Source organism: Melanotaenia boesemani, chromosome 13 (assembly GCF_017639745.1).
Source record: "Melanotaenia boesemani isolate fMelBoe1 chromosome 13, fMelBoe1.pri, whole genome shotgun sequence".
NCBI lineage: Eukaryota > Metazoa > Chordata > Actinopteri > Atheriniformes > Melanotaeniidae > Melanotaenia > Melanotaenia boesemani.
Genome location: NC_055694.1, coordinates 21,113,923 through 21,132,652, shown reverse-complemented (window position 1 = coordinate 21,132,652; position 18,730 = coordinate 21,113,923). Strand labels below are relative to the sequence as shown.

General features: G+C 35.8%; 1 protein-coding gene across 3 annotated transcripts; it reads right to left on the bottom strand.

Annotated features, from left to right (window-relative positions):
* Positions 1 to 5,344: 5,344 nt before the first annotated feature.
* sgk2a (serum/glucocorticoid regulated kinase 2a) lies at positions 5,345 to 18,454 on the bottom strand. 3 transcript variants are annotated; one of them, XM_042003432.1, is made up of 15 exons: positions 18,320 to 18,454; positions 16,393 to 16,479; positions 15,727 to 15,788; positions 15,486 to 15,553; positions 14,887 to 14,948; positions 13,396 to 13,453; positions 12,635 to 12,718; positions 11,038 to 11,169; positions 9,149 to 9,261; positions 9,036 to 9,072; positions 8,868 to 8,954; positions 8,549 to 8,644; positions 8,068 to 8,223; positions 7,703 to 7,792; positions 5,345 to 6,669 (listed from the first exon to the last, which is right to left on the bottom strand). In XM_042003432.1, the coding sequence occupies exons 4-15, from the start codon at positions 15,498 to 15,500 to the stop codon at positions 6,514 to 6,516; spliced, it is 1,086 nt and encodes a 361-aa protein (XP_041859366.1). In that variant the 5' UTR covers positions 15,501 to 15,553; positions 15,727 to 15,788; positions 16,393 to 16,479; positions 18,320 to 18,454; the 3' UTR covers positions 5,345 to 6,513. The 3 variants fall into 3 exon arrangements, with proteins under 3 accessions (XP_041859366.1, XP_041859369.1, XP_041859368.1); XM_042003435.1 differs by lacking the exon at positions 12,635 to 12,718; XM_042003434.1 differs by lacking the exon at positions 16,393 to 16,479 and having other exon boundaries at positions 18,320 to 18,428.
* Between the last annotated feature and the right edge of the window lie 276 nt (positions 18,455 to 18,730).

Here is an 18,730-nt window from a genome sequence, read left to right as displayed (position 1 = left end):
ACACACACACACACACGGGCAGACCAACAAGCTGAAGCTCCCCATCAGCAGCCTGAGCGAGAAGTTCATGGTCACTCGGTCGAGGGAGCTGCTTCAGTACCGAGTCCAGTGACCCAAAGGTCGCGCAAGCTGAGATCGAGGTTAGGACGGGACGTAAGTGGAGAGCTTCCAAGGCTGTAGGCATTGCAGAGTCAAGGCTACAGCAAAGGTTGGGCACAGTGGCACAGGGAAGAGCTTGTTAGCATAGCGGCAGAACACCTCACTATGGTAGGGCACAAGGGAAAGAGAGGAGGTCGCTGATCCTTGAGGAGGTGCGTAGCATCCAAGCAGGTAATTCTCTTGGAGCTCACTGTGCCGTGGGAGGCCCGGATGGAGAAGGCCCATGAGAGAAAGAGGGCAAAGCTACTCCGAGCTAGTGGAGGAGTACCAGAGCAATGGTTGTCGGGCAAGATGCCAACCCTTTTAAGTGGGATGCCTGGGAGGCAGAGGTGGCGTCAAGGTGGTTCTGGATCAAGAGGGGAGAGGCGTGGCTAGTAGGGTAGCGCTACCTGGACACAAGCTGGGGCCTGATCAACTCTGGTTGGGTTGCCTGGGGGAGGGGGTCTGATTATTGAAAGACCTGAAACCCCCTGTGATCCCAGGTCACATCACTGATGATGTGTCCAGGGGCACCATCATCCGGTGTGTAATTACCCACACATAACTATCTATGTATATACATAGTTTTACACTATACTGCAGGGTAACACAATAGAAAACATTGTTGAAAAATGCTCTGTTGAAAAAGTGCCTGAAATCATGTACAGTGGTATGCTGATTTCAGGTGATGGACTAGTCTTCCAGAGATATGATGTGCACACTTCTTTTTACATAGGTACCCCCATTGACAGCAGCGAGGGGAACAATAAGAATCCATCAGGTGATCAGTAGCTGTAAAGGGAAAATCCACTACAGAGACATCCCCTTTTTTTGCCAAAGAGAGCATGGACTAATATACTGCCCATGTTTTGATTTACAAGAGGCAATCCTGCAACCTGATGAGGAAGCTAACAAGAAAGCAGCCACACCAGCATGTCAACCAAATGTCATCACAGGTGACCATGTTGGTCGATGGTGTGTGGTTGAATATGACCATGACTATTACACTGGCATCGTCACAAAGGTGGACGATAGCAACATTGAAGTGAACTGTCTCCATAATAAAATAATCAATAAGTACTACTGGCCAAGCCCAAGGAAAGACATCAGTTAGTATGATGACAAGCAGGTACTTTGCCTGACGAAGCAGCCATAAAAGATATCTACAGCTTCATCCTGCCACATGGAAGTTAAATGAAGAGCAGATGTTGTGTTGATGTCCATCACTCCCACTCCCTTCATGAGATGGTTTGTGTGTTGTTAAAAGCCTTTGTTCATATTTGATGTTAATGTGTTACACTCTTGTGTTTTTCTTGCCCATAGCATGTTACATGTTATTTTGTTACTGATGTTTCATGTCTGACTTGTTTCATGTCTGGTTTTGTGCTAAGGCATTCCATTGCTTTTATATGAATTGCAAATTTTATATATTCTGTTTTAATTAAAAATAGCCTAAATAAAATGTGGTTTCTTATGCATATCCCCTCCGTTATTTTCTGAGCAGAGGAATGCGTTGTCTCCCAGAATCATGTACACATATTTAGCATATTCTTTTGTTTCCTTCAATTTTCACATTTCAAGCAAATCTAGAAAGAAAATTAATTTGAATAAATAATTGCAATGCTTTATTGTAATACCCGTCGTTTCAGATGGCAAAATGCAGGACAATGAGGAAAATCATCAGCATTTGGGATTGGAAACAAATATTTTTCAACCTTTTCTGTTCCATTCTACCCTGTTAGTAAAGGTTTTTTTTTTTTTTTTTGTAAATTATTTACCAAAAACATTGCGTACTGTGAATCTTGTTGTGCCATATTGGGAAGTAAAGAACATTAAATACACATATAGGTAAAAGTTTTTTAAACTACCAAGATTTCCCATGCTGTCAGTAAAAATGAGTTAAAGAATTCTCTTTTTTAATAATACAAACAAATACTATTTATAACTAGATGATCAGATACAATTTTAAGAATGAAGCATATTATATTAGCATAAGGAACACGGTCTTTCTAAGAAAAAGTCATTATTGGTCCATATTTATATGTTTAACTATTTGTGGTCCATATGTATATGTCCCTAACATTCCTTACATTCAGGGACTATGTTTAAGAAAACTACCTTTAATTATTATTTTATCCATTCCTGAGCTTGACCACTATGTATTTCTTATTACACATGTCAGTTTTTTAATAAAATATTAAAAACAGAAAAGTCATTAAGTGAAAATGTTGCTGAAAACAGAGAATCACCCATTTGTTTAACATGGATCATGCTGAAAATTTTATTATTATTAGTCTATTGGTAGTGGTAGTATCTGTTGTCCAGCATCATAAGCTAAAAATCCAAAAGGTCCCTTTGTGATAAAAAAAAATAAATAAATAAAAAAAGCATCTTAAATAGCATTTATCAACATTTCTGCTTGAGACTGTCATTGATTATCTAATAGTGGTTTAAAAATTATTTAAATAGATTTGGGACTATGAGCTGTTGCTATATGATTTATTAAATGGGTGAGTACTGAAGTATAAATGCTGGAAAGGACAGACTTAACATTATTATTTTCATTATAAGTATATTACATTATTATTTTGTTGTATTAACAAAGGCACATGTAGAAGCATGTCAGCATCTGCATGTGCAAGCCAATTTTCTTCCGCCCTTGTGTATGTGTCAACATGGAGTCTGGAAACTACAAGCCCAATAAATTGTTGAAGGGACCTGATGGATCAATAGTAGATTTATAGGTTTGGATGAAAATTTATGTAAGGTTTGTCTGAGGGAAAGTTTTATTTTTTCAAGATCTCCACATATGTAAGAAAATGAATGTGTGCGTGTCTTTACTTGTATGAACTTACAGATCAAGGAAATACATTTTACCTTATTCACTTTTCTTGTTTGATCATCCCTTTTCTCAGTTGTGATGCTTAGCAAGCAATTGTTGGTTCCTCACGGTATTACCTGTTCTCATATACTACTACATACTGCATATACTGGTGATCATGCTGTGCTGCATTTTTTCACTCTGACCACTAAGTGTGGCAATTGTACAGCAGTGCAGATGCTGAATTGTTAGTAATGATTTCAACTTTCTTTCCACAAGTGAGTAGGTTTGATTGTTTATTGCTTGAAAATAATGATTTAATATGTCTACTGGTTAACAGGACAACTCCTTGCAGCGCTTTGCTTGATTATTAGTGACAAGATAAAACAATTCTATACTAAATCTGACATTGCAATGAAACTAAAGTAGTCCTAACAAACAAGGGTATCAAGCAAATGGCAGCAAAACCTAAGAAAATCTAACCTGAATCTGTAAATAAATTTTATTACACGTGTTATCAGTCTTCCCTCACCTCATCGGTTAGATTATTGGCATTACAGCTCGTGTCTTTCAACAGTTCTTTGATTGATCAAATTTGCATCAGTGATAAATAGCAAGAAATGATACAGCTATATTTTTATTATAGAAATATAACATTTTAAAAATATTTTTGTAGAATAGATAAAAATGAAATTAAAAGTAAAATATAATTAAGAAATAGAAAAACATCACTGTACATGTCTATAGAAGTAAAATATTGTATGAAAAAATATGTAGCACTGGTTTCTAAAAGTTTATACATGAAAGAATTCATTTCTTCTTAATAAGTTCTAATTTCTGTGTTCCTCATCACTATTTCAGCTATGATACTGATACAGGTTACAGTAGGAAATGTGTTAGCATATCATTTTTTAGTTAATGAATTTAATATGTGCTTCAGTTCTAGAGCTGGGACTCAAACCTGAGCCAGCTGTGTCAGGCAGCTACTCCTTGTGAGCATGGGACACCTGCTCAGTCAGCTGAGCTTCCTGATGCCTCGGCATGTGTGCTGTTATTCATTGCATCCTTATTCACTTATTCATACTTTTTCACTGCATACTTGTGTTCAGCAGCACCTAAACCACATGATGTTGTGTGCCAAGCCATTTGCATGTTACACCGGAGATGTTTCATGACATTTAGAACTATATAATCTGACCCTTGGTCTATTTGTCTATGTTTACTTAGAAAATAAGTACTTTATGTGATGCCTAAAGTGTAACAGAAGAGAGAGATGTGCACATAGGTAAACAGAGCTCTGTACAAGCATGGAAAAGCTTTTGAGTAAAATCACACTCAGGATTTTTTCTTTTTTTTTTCTTTTTTGTTTCTTGTTTAATTCAAGACGTAAAACTATGAACTTATAAAGACACACAACTGAAAAAGAATACATAAAAAAAAATCTGATATTTTTTAAGTCAAACAGTTTAATTTGTCTCCACTTCAGGTCACCAGTTCCAATTTAATTATGGCCTTAATTATTTATCAGATACCTTATCTGCTTTTTTCTGTTATAAAACTACATGTGTTTATTTAAAAAAAAAAGATGCAACAGTTATTATTATTATTATTATTATTATTATTATTATTATTATTATACAATGTTTACATGTTATATAATGTTCTGCTCAGTATAAAAAAAATGACTCCTTGTTAACAAAGACGCTCTACGTAACAGGCAGGGTAAAAGTTTACAGCTAGAATACAATGAAACTTTGTTGGACTTAATGTATATGCTTTTTCACCAATGGCCATAATTGAGGAAAAAGAAAAGAATTGTTGCAAGTTGTGGCTAAAATCAAATGTATTTAATGTCACTACTAATATAATTTTTATATATTCTTAAGTTACCATCTAGATTTATAGTCAGTAGCTGCATAAAAGCTACAAAAGCCTCAGTTCACTAAGATGCCGGCATCGCTGAGAACTGAGAAGCAGGTCTGGTCAGTGAAGTAATAAACCAAAGACTGGCTTCCATCACATTTAACTCTTCCTTTCAAAAGAACATGTAAATGTTTTGACATTTATTAATAAGTTTTCTGTATATACAGACACACACGTGAGTTTTTGTTGTTGCTGTCATCAGTCTGCTTTGACTCTGCTGGTGGCAGCGTAACCCTTTAATAATATCAGCTTCTCCGTTTAGTCAGGGAAGAACAGCTTGGAAAACAGACTTACAGTTTTCAAGGTCAGAGGACCATTTGAAGGAGGAAATTCTACTTGTCACCCCATAAAACCAATGGTTAATTCACTGCAAGTGTTTGGTTTCACACAAAAACATCTGACACGTGTGCAGATGAAACGTTTTCTGTGAGGTTGATGGAAATAAGTCATGTTCAGAACTTTGAATATGTTCTTTAATATCAGATGCAGAAACAAAACTTTACATTAATATATGATTGAGATAACAAAAATAAACATTTTTAACTGCATCAATGACTGGCAACACGTAGCACAATACATTACTAGCTTTGTTTAAGGCATGTCATGGTTTTACGCTGATATGATCACATTAGCACAGTAATAAATACTTGGCAAAGCAGCCACTTTGTATTTACAAATGTTGGCTACATGAGCTCTTCTATCCTGTTACACAAACTAATGAAATGATTTGCTATATACAGACTTCAATAATTGTGTGTAGAGATTTCTCTGAACTTTCCCCAGTTACAGTACAGAAAAAACAAGCTCTATTCCACAACATAAACATGTATAATGTTCACACTGCAGTGTAGATGGCGGCTATGTGGAGTATTTTTGAACATCAGTGCATCCTTGGAAAAATTTGACACAATAAATTTTTAATTGTTCATATTAATATTTTTACCTTGTTCATGAATTTGAATTTTATTTCAGCTTTTAAGGAAGAAGAAAAACACGCTGAAAATTGTTTCACTGTGGAGTGTCGGCCATTTGCAGCAGGAAGATCGGTCTGATCTTGCTTCATATAGTTAAAAAAATAAACTCTATGTACTTTTTGTATTTAATAACAGTAGCTATAAGCAACCACTTTTACATGATTTTGCCCCAGTGCCAAAGTGTAAATTATCCACTTACATATAAAATATTACAGTGTAGTAAAGTACATAAATTGATAAGATTTAGAAGAGGCTGTCATTGTCTTTTTAATGGTTTGTCTTTAACAATTGCAAGTCTGACACAAGTATGTATTAACATCTGATGTCAAAAAAGAGCGATAGAGCTGAGTTTAGACTTAGATGGAAAGACAATTTTGTTTTTTATGTTTCAATAAAAGGAGGCACCATGTGGTAAGGTGTCTTTATAGAATAATTAAAATGAACAACTCTTTTATCAGCATCCAGAACTTGTGTTTTGTTCGATATTTGACAACTTTAACACTCCATCTCTGCACCGTGCCATGAAGGATTCTGGCAGTTTCACACAAGGAGCAGTTTTAAGTTGTTTAAGTTGGGAAATCCTAACTTAAAAGAGAAATAGTTTCCTATGTCAACAACATTCATTTTAAGACACCTAATAGTTAAAATCTTTGTGCCTCACAGGAAACTATCCTCACTAGCGACAAAGGAGAACCCATTGAAGGCGTTGTTGGAGCTGGTGCTGGCGTTAAACTCTGGGGTCCGACTCACAGAGTTAGGAACCATTTCCCTGGTGAACTCTGGATCAATATGCTGAGTGTCAGCTGGGCCTCTCTGGAAGAAAATAAATGTAAGTAATTAAGTCATGCTTTCTTATACAATATATTTCTCAGATAAATATCACAAAAACCTCCACAAAAGATAATAAAACTATTAGGAAAAATGAAAAAACATAAAAGACAAACAAGACAAAAAAGAAATCCAGAAAAACACAATGCCCTAAAAGCCCTAAAAGTTTGTCTGGTTATAAGGTATAGAAGCAGAGTATGAAGTCAAAGTTCATTTACCTATGAACCAGAAGCGGAGGTAATAACAAAGTCGAACTGATGTGTGTGTGTGTAACTATAAGCCGAAACAGTGGAAAAGACCAATTTAATGTTGTAACTTCCTGGTGTTTTTTATATTAGCTTGCAACTTAGATTGTAGACACTAACAGATAGTTACACCAAATCTGTTGTATCAGTGTTAATGAGCAAAAGAACACAGAGGCACCTTAACAAGGACATAATTTTACATCAACATACCACAACTGCTATGAGAAAAAAAAGACTACAGATAAACAGGAGTGCATCAGCTAAAGTGTATAATTTAATTGTATATAATATGCATTAAGTGTTACTCATGATAAGTTTTCCTGTTTTTCTTGTAAACATCAATAATTACATCTATCTAAAGTCTCCCAGGTCCATATGATGGGTTTCTTCCATGTAAAACCTGCTTTGTAAGTAAAGTAAGTCATGTTGCTTATGGTTTCTGTTAAATAATAACTGGAAACCAAAGCTAATATTTGCATCAACAAAATGAGCAATAAAAACCACAGCATTGACCTCAATTAAACTTTCAGTCAATAATAATAAAACAGAATAAACAGTCTGTGAAAATCTGCCAAATAACTGAGATTTTAGGATATTGTTGGGTGATCCCACCAGAAAATAAACTGTAATTTAAAAAAAACTAAGTAAATGGAATTTTTGTTGAGAGATCTGAGAAGCTAAACACATCTCTGGAAGTCTAACTAAATAAAGAGTGCTGGTGCGATCTTAATCTGTAGACACAATACATCGAGAAGTTCAAACAAACAACTCACCACATTTGGGTTGTAAGGAGGAATGATTCTCTTGTGGTAAAGGTCATCCCAGTTGATTGGTAAAAAAAAAGGGTGGTTCTTGATTTCTAACTATAAGAATAATAACATTTAAAACAAGACAATCAATACATGTTTAAGTCTGTAGTCATAATCATTTATATTTAAAAACATACACTTATTTAGCTTGACAAAGCTTTTACAAATACTACACTATTAAGAAAAAGTCACCTTGAAAGTTTGAAAGATTCTTTATACATTTAGAAGAATTCATGCTGACTTCTTAACTAATGCAGTATTTAATACAATTATGTCATTAGTGAGTCTAAAGAAAACAAGGCACACTTTTTTAATCATGCCACACTCACAAAGTCAGCGATGGCCCCAAGGCGTCGGTGCGGGTCTTTCTGCAGAAGACCTACTAGCAGAGAGCAGACGGTCTCAGAAGTCCCTGAAGGCAGCGGCAGTGGCTTGTGGAGGATCCCATCGTACATTTCACTAACGTCACGACTGTAGAAAGGAGGCTGAAGCAAAATTATTGGCATTAATATCATACTACTGACAAAGACTAACATAGCCTTCTTCATATTTAAAATAAAACCCAACTTTCCCTATGTTAAGACACTCTTAAAGAGGCAATACTAAACTTTGGCAGATTTTTGCACCTTGGTACCCCCTAACAAAGGCTAATTTGGCATCCATCTTGCATCTTGTCTCTTTTCTGTGCCAGAGGTCTCATGCGACTCCTTGCAATCAGCATATGATTTAAAAAGTCAAAGACTTTCAATATCTAAATTTGATCAAAATGTATAGCCCATTAATCACTCACACACTGACAAATACACATACCAGGCTGTAGATCATCTCATAAAGAACTGCTCCCAGACACCACCAGTCCACTGTCCTGTCGTATGGTTCCTTACGGAGAATCTCTGGCGCCAAGTACTTCAGACAGAGTGAACAGAACAGAAAACAAACCAATCATAACTAAGATGAATATAATTTGTGTCTGGATTTTTGTCACTATTAAACCGATTTTATATTATTGAGCAAAATCTAAGTGTCAGTCAAGTTTACAGATGAAAAAAGTAAGTATGTCTGCTGCACTCCTTTTCAGTCTAATTTTGAAGGAGTGTTTTGAACTAAGTTTTATGTAGTTTTTACTCACTTCTGGAGTGCCACAGAAAGTTGAGGTGGTTCCCTCAGGTTCTACACCCTCTTTGCACAAACCAAAATCTGTCAGTACCACGTGGCCCTGCACACAAAGAATACAAATAATGCACAACAGCACCAAATGCAAATGAAGAAATCAGAGTTTTATTCACAGTGGACTTACCTGAGAGTCTAAAAGAATATTCTCTGGCTTCAGATCTCTACAGAGAACAAGAAAAAAAGAGAAACTGGTGAATAAGCCTGGTATTTTCATGAATATGTGAGCTTTCATCTGACCTGTAGACGATGTTGAGAGAGTGAAGATAGCCGATAGCACTTGCTACTTCAGATATGTAGAACCTCGCCCTGGGCTCTGAAAAACACCTCTCTCTCTGAAGGTGGAAGAACAACTGAAGAGATATGAGGAGAAATTAAAAACTAATAGTATTGAGGGATGACAAAATAAAGGAATCTATGATTGGTCAGCAAACCAGGGAAAACTAACTGGTTTTAAATTACATCCATAGAAAAACATTTATCCTGCTTTGGAAGCGATGTCTCTAATTAGACTACCAATGTTTTGGCTGTAAAATTTGCTGTCCTAATATTGCCTTTAATAAACACTCACTAGCCATTCTGTTAGATACACCTTGCTAGTACTGGGCTGAACCACCTCCTGTTTTCAGAACTGCCTTAATTCTTCATGGCAAAGATTTAAAAGGTGTAGAAAAAAATTCCTCAGTAATTTTGGTCCATATTTACATGATGGCATCACATGGTTGCAGCAGATTTGTCAGCTGCACATCCATAACAAGAATCTCCTGTTCTACCACGTCCCATAAGTGCTCTATTGGATTAAAACTGTCTATTGGATGTGGTGACAGTGGAGACCATTGGAGTACAATAGCCGAAAACCAGTTTGGGATGATTTGAACGTTGTGACATGTTGTTTTGTCCTGCTGGAAGTAATCATCAGAAGATTGGTACACTGTGGTTGATATAATCAACAACAATACTCAAGTAGGCTGTAGTAAACCAGTTGGCACTAAAGGGTCCAAAGAAAATACCTCACACCATTATACCACCACCAGCAACCTGAACAGTTGGTGTTCTCAAATTCTGAACCTGCCATCTGAATATTGCAGTTGAAATCAAAACAAATTAGATTAGGCAACGTTTTTCCAATCTTTTACTGTCTCTCTTTGGTGAGCCTGTTCAAACGGTGGCCTCAGTTTCCAGTTCTTGACTGACAGGTGTGGTCTTTTGATGCCGTAGCTCATCTAGTCAATGTGTTGTGCATTCAGAGATAGTATTCTGCATGCCTTGGATGTAACAAATTGTTATTTTAGATATCTAACACTTTCCTTTTATTATTTCTTTTTTAAACAACATGTAGCATGTAGCAGCATGCAGATATGGACATACAGAGGGATGGCAAAAAAATAAAAGTCTCAAAAGAAAAAGAACATAGTGGATTGCCATGTCTCTACAGTTTGCTCCTATGTTGTTATCAATATAGTCACTCTTATCCTGATGTTGTATAAGCAGTCCATTTCTCCCAGGTTATTTTAGATATCATTGCCTTTTTATTATCTCCAACCAGTCTGCCCATTCTTCTTTGACCTGTGATATCAACAAGTAATTTTGATTCAGACAACTGCTACTCACTGGGTATTTTTTTTCACATACAAGAAGGTTGTATGTGAAAATCCCAGTAGATTAGCAGTTACCCAGACCAGCCCATCTCGCACCAACAACCAAGCCTCATTCAACGTCATCTATTCTTCCTCATGCTGGTGCTTGGTTTGAACTTCAGCAAGTCATCTTAACCAAGTCTACATGAATAAATGCAGTGAGTCGCTACCATGTGACTGGCTGATCAGCTATTTGTGTTAACAAACAATTAAACATTCGTACCTAATAAAGTGGTCAGTGAGTGTTTTACTCAGTTCTGCAAAAATCTTAAATAGATTTGCAGCATTATAATCTGTCATCATTTCTAAATGCATGTAGTACCAGTCAAAAGTTTGGACACACATACCTATTCAAAATAAATGGGGAGGTGTGTTTAAACTCTTGGTTAGTACTATATCAATCTAATTTCAGTTTTGATCAAGTTAAATGAAGTCTGTATTTTTAAAAAGGTGAATTATGCTGAGTTTATTTATTTGTTGTAAAACATGTACCTCTCCCCCATTCACATAGTCGAGGACAAAGTAGAGCTTCTCTGAGGTCTGAAAGGAATAATGGAGCCGAACCAAAAATGGGTGTTTCAGACTTTTCAGCAGAACATTTCTCTCTGCCATGATGTTTTTTTGCTAAGGGGAGGAAAAAAGGAGAAAGAAATTAACACACACACACACACACACACACACACACACACACACACACACACACACACACACACACACACACACACACACATATATATATATATATATTTATATGTATGTATATGTATGAAATTCTATGATATGTACAAAATTTATTTAATCACTTTACTGAATATTTCTGAATGAAGAACCCAGGAAATAAACACACATGTAAGGAGAAAAAAGGCTTGTTGGTTTCTGTTGTTCATTGTTGCAAGTGTATCTCCAGATGTTTCCAAACACCATGTGCACATTATGAAATTGTTAGTGCTTCATGTTCACTAGACTCTGTGACGTGTTTACAGCCATGCAATCTTTACAATAAATAAATAAATAAATAAGTGTAAACAGAATCCTTATTATATTAAGGAAAGTTCAGATGAGTCTTCCTGGAGTCACTGTGCGCCCATGCTGCTGGATGAGAAGAGGCACACGAATGATTTATCTCAATGCTAATGTCTTAAAAGCCCCTTTTTGTTCAGTTTTTAGTATTTTAGATGTGCAGTAGAAAATGTGCAGTTTCTATTTTCATTTCAAATTATTTGTCTGCCAGCAATTTTAAATCAGCAGTCATTTTAAAGTCAATTGAATCTAATATTAGCTATTTAATGCTGTTTTAAATACAACAGGGCAAACTTTAAAACTTCTGAAAATGTTAAGTTTTATAGCTCATTATTGATAATACAAGTAATTTTTTGCAGTCTTGCTTCATTAAGGTGTACTTACTGAATGCTACTGTTTAATCAAGTGATATAAAATGTTTATTTAAACAAAACATAAATGATTAACTGGAGCAAATTAAACATCTCAGAAAAGTAGTGTGCATGACATAAGAGCAAGCAACAAGACAACGAAGGTGAGGAGGATGAGTCAGCAATTCTGTATGACATCTATATAAGTCTAAGAACATAAAAAAGCAGGCCATCCATTATGTTTTTCCAAAGATGTAAACAAGCATGTAAACAATTTAACTTAAGCAGAAAAGAAAGCACTTTAAACAAGAGGAAGATGAGTGTTCAGTGATCAGATAATTTCACTGTGTTGACTGACAAACACAAAGGTGGTCTGTTTGTTTTCTGCGGGTTGTAAAGTCCGTCCTTTGTACAGAACAAGCTGTAGATTAGATAAGATTTGGATCCTGTTGCTGGGTCAGAAGACTGTTTACTAATAACTCTCAAAGATACTAATCCAGCAACACATAAGCACATTTACATGCAACCTAACCGTAAAATTAAATCCCTGGACTGGAGTGAATTTTTGTTCTGATGAATGAAAAGTTTCCATCAAATTTTTTAAGTCAAAAACTTAATTTTTTAGGATGAACATGTCAGTTTGTAATTTCTGTAAGATTCGGTTTGTATTAATGTTAAGCTAGGGATAATTAACTGCTGATTAGAAATAGAATAAATACCTCTTTTTTCTTTAGGATGATTTTCTTCTGCAGTACTTTAACTGCGTAGAACTTGTTGTCGGCTTTGAGCTTAGCAAGCAGAACCTGCATGAAGGTTTCCATGTTAGTGGTTTGTTTAGTAAACATTCTGCACCAGCATTTCACCACACTGCTGTCAGGACATTTTATCGAAGAAGTGCACACAATGCAGATGGGGGATTTGTGGAAAACGGAAAACTAAGAAATTTGAGATATCTTCATGCAAAGATAAACATCTTTCTTTAAAAAAAAATTGTGTGTTTTTAATGTAAATATAAGAAAAGAAGTCCAGAATTCAATTAATACCTTGAGATATATTTTCTTTATTCTATATGTCATTGACTGGATGGCATCCAGGAACACATGAGAGGCCTTTGTGAAATTTAGGTTAATGATTCATGAAGAGGGCAGTTCATTTTGATCAGTAGTTGGCATGCAGGCTCTTCGTGACTCTGCCTGCAATGTCAGCAGCAGTTGTTTAGAGTTTTCTTCTTATTCTGTCTATTCTGTCTCTGTTGCTTAGCAGATCAGAGTAACTATTAAATCATACACGCTTAAATTAAAAATTAATTGTGTGTTGTTTGATTGTAATAAATAAATAAATAAACAAATAAAAAAGATTAACCACAGAGTCTGTCCAGGTGAATATATGAGCTGAAAGACTGACAAGGAAACCACCGAGCACAAAAACAAGACATTCATTGAACAGCGAAGAGATAAATAATTAATAGTTTTGGCATTACCTTTCCAAAGGTCCCTTTACCAATGACAGCCAAGAAGTCAAAGTCAGTGGGTCTGGCACTGATTGAAGAAAGACAGTAATCTATTAAATGCCTTTCGTTGCTTTGCAATCCATATCACTTAAACACTCTGAAGCTCTTCATTTGGAATAGCTTCTAATTTGTGGAAAAGCCAGTAAAAAAAAACTAATTTGTCTGAATTTATCCTTCCAATACAGTGGTGCTGGAAAGTTTGTAAGCCTTTTGAAATCTTCTGTACTTTAAATCTGCACAGGCTCAGAAACACTTCCAGAAATAATTGTCTATAAAAACAGTTTACTGTTTCTTCCATAAATGCAGGTTAAACCTTTTCCATGTAAAGAAGAAATATGTGTTCCAGAAATGTCACCATGTTCTTTGGCCCCATGTTCGTTTAAAATAGACTGAAACAAAGTAAAAGTCTGTTCTGTAGTCAGATGAATCCAAATTTGACCTTTTTGTATGCATATGCATATGAAATGTTGCATCCTCTGGACTAAAGAAGTGAGGAACCATCTGGTTTGCAATCAGCACTCAATTCAAGTACCTAAATCTCTGATGGTGTGGAGGTGTGGTAGTCTCTACTGAACTGGCAACCTACACAACTGGAAAGGCCCCATTAATGCTGAAAGTTACAGCTCCATCCAGATAACAACTTTTGTCAGGGAAGGCCCTGCATCTTTTTGCAAGTTAATGATAAAACCACATACTGCATCTACCCCAACATGACTCTGTGGTAGAAGACTCTATGTGCTGAGCTGGCCTGCCTGCAGTCTAGACCGTTAAACTACTGACAACATCATGGAGCGTCATGAAAGTCTAAATATGACAAAGACCCAGGACTGTGGGAGCAACGCTAATCTCCAAAAGGTTTAGCCAATCATTTTTCAGATCACACAAGTTTACAGATTGTGGTTAGAAGAGGAGATGCTGCAGAGTGGCAAACATGGCTTTATGCTAATGTTTGTTCCTGCCATCAAATTCAAAATGAGCTACGAAACGAGCCTTACTTTCAACATTTTCTGTTTTCTGTGCTCTTACGAGATTTTCAAACATACTGTTTTTATTTGTATTTTACAGATAAGTCCCATTTTTTGACAAATGGATTTCCATAAGGAATTATCTTTTTGTGCAATTTTCTCATTCAAATTTTTCCCATTTACTTTGAAAATGTAAGCAAATTTCTGGCAATGTTTTAGAACATACCTATGAAGCAAACTTCAAAGCACCACCGTACACAAAATACACAACTTAAAGGACTAAATACCTTTTTAAAAAAAAGAAGAAATAAATAATAATAATAATAATAATAATAATAATAATAATAATAATAATAATAATAATAATAATAATAATCTGGGATAGTTTCTGATTCAGCAAAGTTGGTATAAAATTGAATATTGTATTCCTGCTGGGTTTTAAGCTGTACTTCATACAAGTAAGGAGCTGCTGATCAGTGAGTGCAGAGTTACTGACTGTGGGTTTGCTGAAGGTCCCAAGTTGACATCATCATGAGGAGAGGGGGATTCTGATCGCAACTGGAAAATTAAAAAAACAAAACAAAAAAAAAACAAATGAAGTTCAAAGAAATTACTAAAAACAAATATATATGTTTTCAATTATCTAAAAAACACAGAGTCCAGTATTTCCCATTTTTAATTCCAGATAACTTTGGAAAACTTGTGCATTCACACTGAAATACCAGAATTGTAGGAAAAGCAAAAAACCTTCTTCTCATCCGGCATTACGACAATCATGTGGTACGGAGTCACTGACACAAGATTATTACTCTCCTTAAATATGACCAACAGTTTAATGTAAGATAGTTCTGATTGCCAGATTTTTGTGCAATGTCTTCTGGCAAAACCTTTTAGAAACCCAATGAAAAAGACAAACAATAAAAAATATTCCAGATTTCAAAAATAGTTTGGTCTCAAGATATCTGTTAAACAAAGAGCATATTCACAAGGTTGTACTTTAAAGACGGCTGCAAGCATGTTTGCTGAGTCACAAGGTTAAACAGACTGCAGCATAAAGTCAATTAAAATTAAAACATCACTAAAAAGTACACTCACATTACAGTGTGCCATGGCTATTATATTCCACTGCCTCTCGAGGCCCACCTAGAGAATCAATGGTTGGTCTGTGAGAGGAGAGGAAAGATGATTAAAAAACTTTAGGATTCAATTATGTTTATTTTTTTGTTTCTCTTCACAAACTTCTTCTTGTGGGCATTGAATAAAGCAAAGCTGATTAACATTTTATTTTCTGTTGTCTAAATGTGTATGTGTGTGTTTTCCAGAGTCAGGTGTTGACCTCTGTATGAGAGCCAAAGTATCCGGTGGAACTGGTCGTTCTTGTTTGGAGGGAAAGAGATGCTGGAGAAACAGAAAAACAATGAGGGATAATGAGAGTATACTGAATGTGTGTGTGTGTGTGCCTGCTTTTGTGGGAGGTGAATATTTATATTTGAGGAGACCTTTGATTACTGGCGACAAAACCCGCTGATTATTACACTTCAACATTAAGGACACCATTTTGGTTGTTAGGATCAAGTCCTGAAGTTGATGTTATATTATCTAAAGCAGTGGACATGGGACATTATGTGTGTGTGCGTGTGTGTGTGTCTGAGAGAGAGAGAGGAGGGAAAGTGGCAGGAATCATATTTACATGTTAAATATTGTGTCATTTTCATATTTGTCAAAACATGTGGGATGACGTTTCTACCACAGGAATGAAAAAAGTCCCGTTTTTATGACATATTTTCTCCTGAGGAGGTCCAGGTCTGTTAATCTGGTGAGTCATAAAAGAAGTCACTTCTTTGTCATTATAATTGTAGCTGGTAGGGCTAATAAAGGTTAAACCAATGACGTCTAATTGATCAAACAAAAATAATAGTAATTGTGGAATTTATACTTTACAGTGGTGTCAGTGCAAAACACTTAAACATTATGTAAAAAATAAATAAATAAATAAACTTACTTTCAGAGAATTTCCTTGATGGCAAAAAGGCACTTTTATCCTTCTCTGTGATACATCCTCCACATGGTATTGTGTGCCAGTTTGCCTCTGTCCAATGTACAAAAAAAAAAAAAAAAAAAAAAAAACCTCACTACAAATTAACATCTAACAGCCTGCAGTGCAAATCTGTATATTTTAAAATGGTCATTTTAGCAAACTGTACCTTTTTAATAAGGTCTGCTCAAACAAGACTCATAATGAAATAGTATGACAGAGCTGGTGTCCACTTAAATGTGACCAAAGACAACTTAAATAAAATATTGCAATAACACTCAAAGTTTAGCCTCTTATATCAGGTGTGAGCCAAAGTTACAAATTGTGCTTTTGTTAATTACAATCTAGACAATAAATAATAAATAATTAAATAATACAATCTTCTTTAATCTATCTAGACAGGTTATACCCTGGATAAGTAGCCAGACCATTACAGTTTTACATTGCAGCAGCACATAATGTGCCCGTCTGCACATTATATTCTGTTTTTTGCACTGGAGGCACTAAAGCAACACGTTCACAGACAGAAGTTGGACATCACTATAACTGATTGAGCCTCTCGTTAAAACGGTGCTAATAAACAGTATGAACGATGTTTACTACCATCAGCAGAATATGGCTGCAAAGCATTCTGCACTAAAACAATATTTTGTGGGTCATTCATGTTGAAATTTCCCAAATGACTTTGGAAATTTAAGTTTCTAGTTCAAATAAAATATCAGCAATACAAGCATTGGGCAAATTTTATTGTACAGCCTTCTGTGATATTGCTTTACTTTTTTAAAAATTTTTTTTTTCATTGCTGACACAGTGAACTTGTACTTTGTTTGGCTGATCACAATAATGCTGGCTTTGTTTACTTTAAACTAGGAAATGAAACAAGCCTGATTAACATTTTCTGTGAAGCAACATTTCAGGAGTTTCCTTCAGATTTCTTGTTACTTGGCGATCCAGAGAAGTGAGAGAAAGAGACTGAAGAGCCATGCAAGCATTTCATGCAATTTAAACATTTAAACTGTTATTATCTATTCATACAACCAACCTGTTCTAATTACATATTTATAATTTCTCTATCTCAGCTATCTAGGTATTATATTGGCCCCATGTTAGACTTCTTTTACATGGCTTCTAGCAGAATGGAAGCAACTGAAAAAATAAATCTGAGAAGCAATGTGTGGAAGTGTTTGGGGTTTTTCATTTTAACCAGACTCCTAACTTGTGAGTGAGGTGGTGAAGGATTCACAGACACACCCAAGTGTGAACTTCGTCTGACTGCCTACTTCAGAGTACACTGAGCTTCAGCTGCTCACTCACCAGGAGCTCTGAAAATCAAAGACACCAGGGAAGCCTGACACTGTGTTCTCATCAGCTGATAAAAATAGTTAAGATAAAGAAAGCTGTGTTTAATTCCATTAGACAGGTGTTATTACTAATTTGTTTACATGTCATTAACAATTCATCTTAAAAGTGACAACCTAAACGCAGTGGAGCATCAGATATGTTGACGCCTGAACTGCGTTAGCACAATAAGAATAAAGCATATAAACTCTAAATACACAGTTTAGTTACTACAAAGACAGCAGAAATATATTTTCCTAAAAAAAAAGAAAAGAAACTGAGTGGATGATGGTGAACGCATAACGGACTTATAACTACATGCAGTCTAAAGACCCAAGTGATCACAGAATGTCTTAAAATCCTGGACTAATCTCAGATATCTATATTGAGATATTAGCAGGGCACAATAGCTGCTCAGCAAGTTGAGAACAGACCTCTACGTCTGAAATTACGAGCGAGGATCATAAACTTGTGACCTTCCTAAACAACATAAAACCTCTATAATAATAACAGTAATAAACGCAGCGAGCACCAGAAAACAATGCAGTTTACTCACCTGTGTGTTGAGGATGAGGAGGAGGTGGGCAGTCTGCTCAGGTGAGGACACTGAAGAGTAATTCAGCGCTGCCAGGACGACCGCGCGCTGGAGCCGCTCTGAGGTCGGTGCGTTTGTTTGTATCACTTCAGAAAGGTCGACTTCAAGGCAGTTAATCAATGATGAAAACTTACTGAGCATGAAAATGAGGCGGAGCAAAGCCTCCAGACTTTCCGTGACCCGGCAGGCGCGTGTTCTGTAAGCGATGTATATGTGCGCGTGAACGCAGGTTGATCACTAAATATCTTCCATAATTATAACAATACACATTTTTAGATGTACACAAGGGAATTTAGATAGATAGATAGATAGATAGATAGATAGATAGATAGATAGATAGATAGATAGATAGATAGATAGATAGATAGATAG

Bases quoted from the DNA above. Each gene is read 5' to 3' on its own strand.
- sgk2a (XM_042003432.1), bottom strand. The intron at 9,073-9,148 runs GTCAGATGAAAG...TGTTCTCTGTAG, and splicing joins TCTCTCAACATCGTCTACAG to AGATCTGAAGCCAGAGAATA. The intron at 8,955-9,035 runs GTAAGTCCACTG...CTTTGTGTGCAG, and splicing joins ATATTCTTTTAGACTCTCAG to GGCCACGTGGTACTGACAGA.